The sequence below is a fragment of the Fringilla coelebs genome, assembly GCF_963513975.1.
Source record: "Fringilla coelebs genome assembly, chromosome: 21".
Classification (NCBI taxonomy): Eukaryota; Metazoa; Chordata; class Aves; order Passeriformes; family Fringillidae; genus Fringilla; species Fringilla coelebs.
The window spans coordinates 8,163,942-8,172,299 of NC_140047.1; the positions used below are offsets into that span (position 1 = coordinate 8,163,942).

The 8,358-nt window shown below is 45.6% G+C and overlaps 1 protein-coding gene across 1 annotated transcript in view; it reads right to left on the bottom strand.

Annotated features, from left to right (window-relative positions):
• Window positions 1–4,415: 4,415 nt before the first annotated feature.
• MED27 (mediator complex subunit 27) overlaps window positions 4,416–8,358 on the bottom strand; it is an 80,996-nt gene continuing 77,053 nt past the window's right edge. Inside the window, exons 7-8 of the mRNA XM_084219483.1 lie at window positions 7,231–7,308; window positions 4,416–4,804 (exon numbers count right to left, since the gene is read on the bottom strand). Coding sequence (XP_084075609.1) covers window positions 4,670–4,804; window positions 7,231–7,308 — 213 coding nt within the window. The 3' untranslated portion in view covers window positions 4,416–4,669. The remainder of the gene's footprint in view (window positions 4,805–7,230; window positions 7,309–8,358) is intronic.

Sequence of the window (8,358 nt, forward strand, 5' to 3'; positions counted from 1 at the left end):
TTTATTTTTATACCAAGGCCACACCGAAATTTCCTGCTCATAATTCCTCACCTGCAGATGCCAAACGAGCAGCTTGTTGTGAAACTCAGTAGCTGAGACATCGGTAGCAGGGGTTAATTGTAATTGGGTACATAAATCCCAGCCTGCATCACCGTCCCCTACAATCACGTTCTCCACGCAAATATTTGTTCTCATGAATTCGAAATGATCTCACCATTAATATTTTTCACATATTTGTTGTTTTCTGGCAATACTCCTGAGCTGATTTGCAGGACTGTTGGAGATGTTGAAGACCAGAGTGGGGCACCTTTAAACCCAAAATGCTCAGTCTCAGCACCTGAATAACAAAACTTCTCTGTCCTTGCTCCTGATCCTCTGGTTTTCAGAGCAACTTTTTAATCAGCACAATCCTGTCTATTACAAGGACTCCCATTTTAAATTAGCCTCCTTATTAACATAAAAAAGTAAATAAAATGAGAAATGCTCAGCTGTCCCTGGGTTCTCCCAACTCAAAAGACAATAAAAGGCCCATTTACATTCCTATGCCATACTTCATTTTTTTTAATCCCCCTTTCATTTTTATGACACAAACCCAGCAATCAGGCATTAGTGCTGCAGCTGAACTTTACAGAGGATAAAATGCCAGCTGATAAAAAATCCTGGTTGCTGCAGGGACACACCCCTGCCCTTCCAGAGGGTCACTGTTCTCCTGGTGTTAACGAGGAGCAAGGAGTGATGGATTCCCAGGGAGATGCTGGGGGAGAGCTCAGGCACAGGGATGAAGGGGCCCAGTCCTGCACTGCCCTCGTGCAAACCCTCCATGACAGGAGACTTTTGGAAGGTTTTGCCAGATCTTTGGAATTCACAGCTCTGGAGACACCAGAACGAGCTGTGGAGACAACACTCAGGATGGGGATCCTGCCACACACCAGAACCCCCAGTCCTGCCCACCCCAGCCAGGGCTGCAGCAACACAGCACAACACTGAGCCCAGAGGCTGCCACTGAGAGACAAATATCCTCATATTTAAGCTGCATTTCTACCTTGAAAAGCAATTTGCAAACCCACAGAGCGATTCTGACAAGCCTCACTGAAACCACGTTCTGAGTGTGCAAGAAAGATGCTTTTACCCACCTGCCAGCCCTGGGATTCATCACCATCAGGGCTTCAAAGGGCTCTACAAGGCAACCCAGCTCTCACATTTGCAGAATTCCAGCAGCCCTCGGAGCGTGGGGTGGGTGAAACCTGTGAGCCTTCAGGGGCTTTAGCCAAGGATGTCACTTTGGGGTTGGAGAAGCTGCAGGAGCCCTGCCAGGTACCCAGAGCCCAAGAGCTGATGGTGTGGCCAGGGCTGCTGCACTGCTGTGATGGGATTCCACTTCTCTTAAAATTAAAAGCTGTTGGGAGAGGCCGAAGAGAAAAGGGAAATCTTTCCCACATGCTCTTCAAGCTCTTCTCCAAAAGGTTTAGCCTTGAAATGGGACCACACCAGCAGAACTCACTCTCTCACTGCATTCCTGGGTAAATACTTCCCTGTGGATTCCTCTAGCTGCTGCACAGCACCAATTAACCCAGGGCCTAATTCAAAAAAATGCATTGTTTCTGAGCAGACGTTAAAAACTTTGGGAAAAGGCAACACATATACAAGAAAGGAAAGAGAACTAAAAGGCTTTGGTTAGAAAATTAAAGTTGTTTGCCATGGCTTGATGGCTTAATCAGTCGATCAATATTTTTCACAGGGCAGGCAGGGAGGGAGCCATGAGCTGTGATGAAAAATGCATGAGGGGACAAGGGAGACCTGGGAGTAGAAAATTAAAAAGTCAGCCTGTTACATTTGTCCAATATTGGCAGAGAAATTAAAGCGGTTTGGGGAGGGGCGCGGGGAGGGAAAGGGGAGCGGCTGCGAATCTGCCGCGGGTTCCCTCCACCCCAGAAACGTGGACATTAATTAAGTTGCTTTCTTAGCAAAAAGATGGATTTTGTAACCTTTAGCACTCGCCAGCACGGCGGGAGGGGTTTGTGCAGGGAAAATAAAAGGGATTTCTTGCCAGAGGGACTCAGGGGGTGACACCGAGGGACAGTGCCCAGGGCGAGGGGCTGCGGCTGCCCTGCAGCAGGAGGGGATGGATGGACCCTGCCCAGGAACAGCACACCGGGATGATTCAGCTCTGCCACTGCCAGAGCCACACAGCAGCTCCTGTTTCTGCAGGTGCATCACTTTCCTTCCCTTCCTCTGCTCGGTTTGGCCACTCCTGGTTCTGCTGGCTGTGCAGAAATGAGGGGAAGGACAAGGGCAGGCCTGGAAGAGGCTCTGGAAGAGGTGAGAGCCAACCACTCCTCATGGATCACGGTCCTTGGTGGTTGCCTTAGAGATTGGGACTGCTTTAATACCTGCTACAAACTCCTGTGGTAAAGAGCAAAGTCATCAATTCTTCAATTAAACTGCTTTTGGTCACCCATCCTTTTGGTCACCCATCCTTTCTAAGGGGACAAAAATAATTATAATGCCCAATACCCAAAGCTGAGAATAACCACAGAAATTGTGTGACTGTGAGAATGGCTCTGTACTTAGGAGGGACCCCCCAGTTTCCAGCCTCTGCTTTCCTGGGGAATCCTCATCCCAGGGATAACCAGGCACTGCCACCAGGCTCTGGACTGCCAGGACAACGAGCAGGGACAGGCACAGACTGAGTCTGGAACTCCTGAGCTGAGTGTCCCTCCCCCAAATGAAAATATTCCAACCTGCTGCCCTTCAGGGCTTGCAGGGACAGAGCTCCACGATCCTGATCCCTCCTCTGCAGTTCAGGGGGAAGGGACCTGACAAAGGGGTTTGTGTTGCACTTCAGTAAAATAAATTATTTTTGTACTGAGGTACTCACAGTGAATTGTGTGGCCCTCCATCAGACTCCCCAGTTACAGGTTTAAAATTTCAGGCTCAATTAACAGACTTGGACAACGCTGTTTTCTGCAACTAATTATCTCCAAATGCCAAGACACGATTCCACACACGGTACTTTTGTGAACCTCAGGATTTGCTTTCTACACCATTATTTAAGCATAAACAGAAGGGAGCAGCCAGCAGTGCCTAAAGCAGGTTGGATATCATATTATGACCTTTATAGTAACAAAAAAAAATGCTTATGCTATCAGAAAGCCAGGCCTTCTAATTAGCACAGGAACAGGATGGAGAGTGGGGCTGATTATTTCCAAGGCTTGGGCTCATCCAAGATGCAAACCTTGTTCTGTCTTGGCTGATCTTTGGACTGAGAAGGCTGCTTGGGTCAAATAACAGCACAAAAAGTTTTCATTAGGTAATCCAAATGCAGCTGGGTTTGAAATGGCCATTATCCCACTGCTATGGTAATTCTTCTGTTTGGTGACTGGGAATGTTACTAATAATATGGAAAAATAAATTAGATCTGATTATTAACATCCTCAAACACACACTCTCATCCTTCACACAGTGTTGTGCCTCCACAGTCATAAACATGGATTTTCTTTCAATTTCTGTCTCCTTCACATGAGCCAGTCCTGCCACAGAAGCTTGTCCAAAGGTAGAAGGAACCTCAAAAATTACTCTGCAGCACTGTCAATTTATTTGACACTTAATGGAGTGACAAGGGTCCTCCAGAGCTCCCCTTCCCAGCTCCCAAATCAGCTGATTACTGAAGCCTTTGTGGTTTGGAGCAGCAAAAGGTGGGAATGAGAGTGGAATTAATCAAATTGGCTGTCAGGGGTGACACAGGGGATGTGGAGTCAGCAAAACAGCAGAGGAGAGACTTCACCCACGACACCCCAGGGCTGGGACAGGACCAGGGACCTTTCCCTGTGTCTGGGGGAATGAAAACCAGCCAAGGCTCAGAGGATGGAGCTCTCCCATCCCTTCCAAGCTCAGGGATTGCTGGGAGGGATCCTGCTCTTCTCCAGCATGTACATTTTAAATCATTTAGGAAACACGCTGGATATCTGTGCTGCAGAAACTCTGCTTTAGGGCTGAATTATTTCAGTGGTAGAACACGACTGTCACTGCTCATCACACGTTTTCTAACCACTTAATACATGCAGATTTTGTTAACATTTCTCATTACAATTTCAGTAAAGGGAAACATCTGTTTCCCCCCCGCCTCAGAAAGTTACACTGCATCTTCCAAGCTGCCTCATGCCTTTGAAATTCCATGTTTAATCAATGCCATAATCTGCTCTTCCACAAAAATACCCCAGCACTCAGATAAGCAGCCTTGCAACAATTCCCCCCCCAACATTTCAGCATGTTTAAATGTTTGCAGTTTTCCTAAAGAATAGAGCAGCACTGAAAAAATCCACACCAAACCCAAAGGTTTTGCTGACCAAACAATGAACCAAACAGCACAAATTTTGAGAATACAAAATTTATTTCAAGCTTATAAAAGTCCTCAGCATTGCAAATCCTGTCACAAAATGCAAACTGTACAATGGGTATTTGGAGTAATAATGACTGCCAGATCTTCCCAGGCAGATCATTTCAGATCACATCCCAGCTTCTCCTCCAAGAGGGATCAGTCCCACATGTGCCTCGCAGATGGCTGCTCCAGACTCAAATGTTCCAGTGCAGCCTCACTGTTTGGGTCAGGGAGGCTCAGGGTGGAGCCAGCAGCGCTGTCCCCAAGCTCAGTGCCGGCTGCTCCGGGCTCCTACTGCCTGCAGGTGTCGTGGAAAGCCTCGAGGGTTCGGAAGTCCCTCCACGTGGGTGGCAGGCCATCCTGCAGGAACTTCCCACAGCGCTGGCACGGAGCCTGGAACAGCTTTATGTAACTCCTTAACCAGGTCTAAAAGGAAAAGGGAGAGAAAGTAAAGACAACTGGATGTGGATGTTGCCCTTTGTCATTATTCTTGTCAAAGAGGAGCAGCGAGGACAGAGGATGTGCTCTGGCCAGGCCCCAGTGAGGTGCAGGGGGATTGTATAAACACAAGGTCACTGTACAGCTGAATTCAATTACAAGGTCACTGTAGAGCTGGATTCCCACTTTATTAATCATCTCTTTTTTAGTCACTTAAGCAAATTCATTAATAGAAATTCCTGCCCTGTGAGCAGGAGGCATTTGCAGCTCCAGAACTGTGAGGGGAGGCGAGTGCTCCAGCGCCTCGTATTTTTACTGGGATATAATTGTTCCTCCTGGTGGTGCCTGCTCCAGCTGAGCATTGGTTTGTCTCTTGCCATGACCATCCATCACCCCCTGCTGCACTCCCACTGCAGGCTGGGCTCCAGAGCTGAAGACAGAAGGACTCCCACATCCAGCTAATGAACTTCCTCTCTAATGTGATTTCAGGATCAATACTCACTGGTCATAAAAATACTGAGCCATTTTAAACCTGATTACACTGATGACTGCATATATACAAAATAAATAAAAGGCCAGTAGTGCTGAACAACACAGGGTAAGTTCAGATGTTCCTTCACAAAGTTCCTGCCTCTGAAATGGGTTGTTGTCATCATCACATGCAGCAATGAGCATTGCATAACCCAATTCCCCACTCAAGGAGATGCACAACTAAAAAAGCCCTAGACCAGCAGATTTATACTGTGAAGGATGCACATGAATCTTGTCATTTAAAGTCCTATTGAATTACATCGATAAGAGAAAATTGTTCTCTAAAGAAGAGGTCAGCTGAGTTTATTGAAACAAATCCTTCCATCTTCATCAGAGTCTTCTCTATAGCAACCAAACCTTGGGCTGTCAATAACTCTCCTCCAGAAGAACTAGATCTTGTCTGGGTTGAGCAGTAAATATGGGGACAAGGGCAGCACAACTCTAAATTGCTGTTATTTACCTCAGCTTGGCTGGGCCTTGCTTGCACTATCGAGAAATCGAATTTTCTGAGCCATAATACAAAAATAGGTAAATGAAGTTAAATTGTGCACTTGAGACATGTGTTGACAGAAAAGAAAGGAATGGGTTCTTCATTCCCATCAGAAAATTAGGGCTCCAGAAGATCCTGTCATGAGGACTGCACAAGTGACAGCTGAAAGGCCCAACATGTTGACACTTGTGCTGGTTTTGCTTTGTTGGAAGTTTTGGTGCAGGGCCTTGGCTCACACAAACCACTTGTTCTACTCAACATTCATTTTTAGCACCATGTTGAACATGGATCTGACCAGTAATGGTTGCTCTCACCTTTCAAAACCTATTATTTTAAGATGCACTTTGCAAATCTCTCATCTTAGTGGCCTTTTTATTAAATAACCAATCCAGCACAGCAGGGAGGAGAGCCTGACTGCTCTGAAATTACACACTGGAAATTAGGGATGTAAAACAACTGGTACTAAATACTCCTAAAGACAGTGAATGGCAAAATGAGGTTTATGTTTCCCAAAGTCTCAGCTGCATTGCTCCAGGTGAAGGGGCAACATAAAGGAAGGAAGTGGAGGAAAAAAGCCTGAATTGTAAAGAAAATCTCTCCCAAATCCTCCTCTGACTGTAGCAGAGAGAACAGCAAGAGCCTCCACTGCCAAAATTCATCTTGGTAGAAGGAATTCTGAATCTTAATTCCTTGTATTCACCCTCTGATTAACATGGCTGCTTCTTATGCAAGTTTATTTCACAAATAGGATTCTAAATACAAAAAGAATTAAAGGGGATAAACTTAAATCTGTACATCAAGGTAGAATTGTATTGGATTAATTTGATTCAGTAAGAGAAGATCTGAATACTCCAGTATTTCCTTGCTTCTCCAAACCCCTGCTGCTGAGCTGGGTGAGAACACACAGTTCCACAGGAACAAAGTTTGGATACAAAATGGAACCACCTGTAAATAATGCCCATCACTTCCCATACTGGGCAGGCTCCTCAGCTGGATCACTAACACTGGGAATTTCAATCTCCTCTTACCAGGCAACTTCCAGAGGAGCAGATTTTGTACATCCAAACTTGCACAGCAGGAACTGTCCAAGGGCTGGGCCAAAGGACAGAGTGGTTGAGGGAGTCTCTCCTCCTGTTCTGACACAAGACCCAGACCTCTGCAGACAGGAATCATCATGCCAAGACAGAGACCTGGACAGAAGAGCCATTCCCTGCTCAGTTTTCCAACACCAATTCCCCCAGGGAAATGGGGATGGGCTCTTCATCCTTGTCCAGGTAGGAGACACAAAGAATCCCAGACTCTGGGGAAATTCCAACTGCACCACAACTGCCTGATGTCCCTCACTGCACACACTCACACTGGGCTGGGAAAAGGTGTTTTCCTACACACTTACCATGAAGGACCTGACCACCACATCTGGCATCTGGGGCAGCTGGTAGTGCAGCAGGGCAGTGGTTGCATGATCTGTCACCTGCATCAGACCAGAGGAGAAAAAATATCTTTATTTACTCTCCCTTTCACACAAAGCAGGGTTAGCCTGCAGGAAAACTGAATTCCACGGGGAGGTAGCAAATCAGGGAGTACAAGGATTACTCAGTTTCATTTCCTCTGACATCAGGAATCAATTAATATGATTATGGTTTATAAATACTTGCATTACTAAAAGATTTCTGATAAAAAGCTTTTTAATTTCCCACAGAGAGTCATAGCAAGATCACACATCTGGGAATTGCACATGGGCACAATACATATAAAATGTGTATTTATAATAACAAGAATAATTAAAGAAAAATCAGGAAAACTAACCAATGCTGACAGATTTTTTTTTAAATACCATTTTTTATATTATTTTGGAAGGGGCTGTTTCTGACAGTTATGATACAATTTTCTAGCAGTATTCAGCCTGTCAGCTGTTATCAGCACAGTCAACAGCTTACTGCTTCTTAGAAATTCCATGCTGAATGCAAGAAATTACTGGAAAAAACTCTTTATGCTGGACAATAAAGAATTCAAAACAACATCACAACCACAAGAGCTCTTTCACAAATTTCAACTTATGAATCTCAATGGTCCTCATCAGTAATGTCAAAGCTTCCAACAAGATACATGACTTTATGGAGGGTGATTAAATTGTATTTTCTAGTTCTGGCATGGGGGAGTGGAGCTCTTCTCAGGGCCAGTCTACAGACTATAGCAAAGTTTGAGTAGAGGAAGTGGGAACTGAAATTCCCATTGCTATTCCCAGCTAGCCCCATTTGCAGTTCAGTCCAACTCAGCAACAGGAGCTGGAGCACTCCAAGTTTCACTGGAGACAAGAGAGGCTCGTGCTTGAAGCTATTCAGGGAGGTGGTTTTGCCAAAGATGTATTCCTGAGTAAGTCCATAGTATAGCCAGGCTCTCATTCACACCACACAAACTTCCTCCACAGAGCTCTCCATCACATCAGTCTGTCTGAATCCAGTTCTGAATTCTCCTGCTATTTCAGACCCAGGATCTGCTCCCATCATTCTCCACACCCACC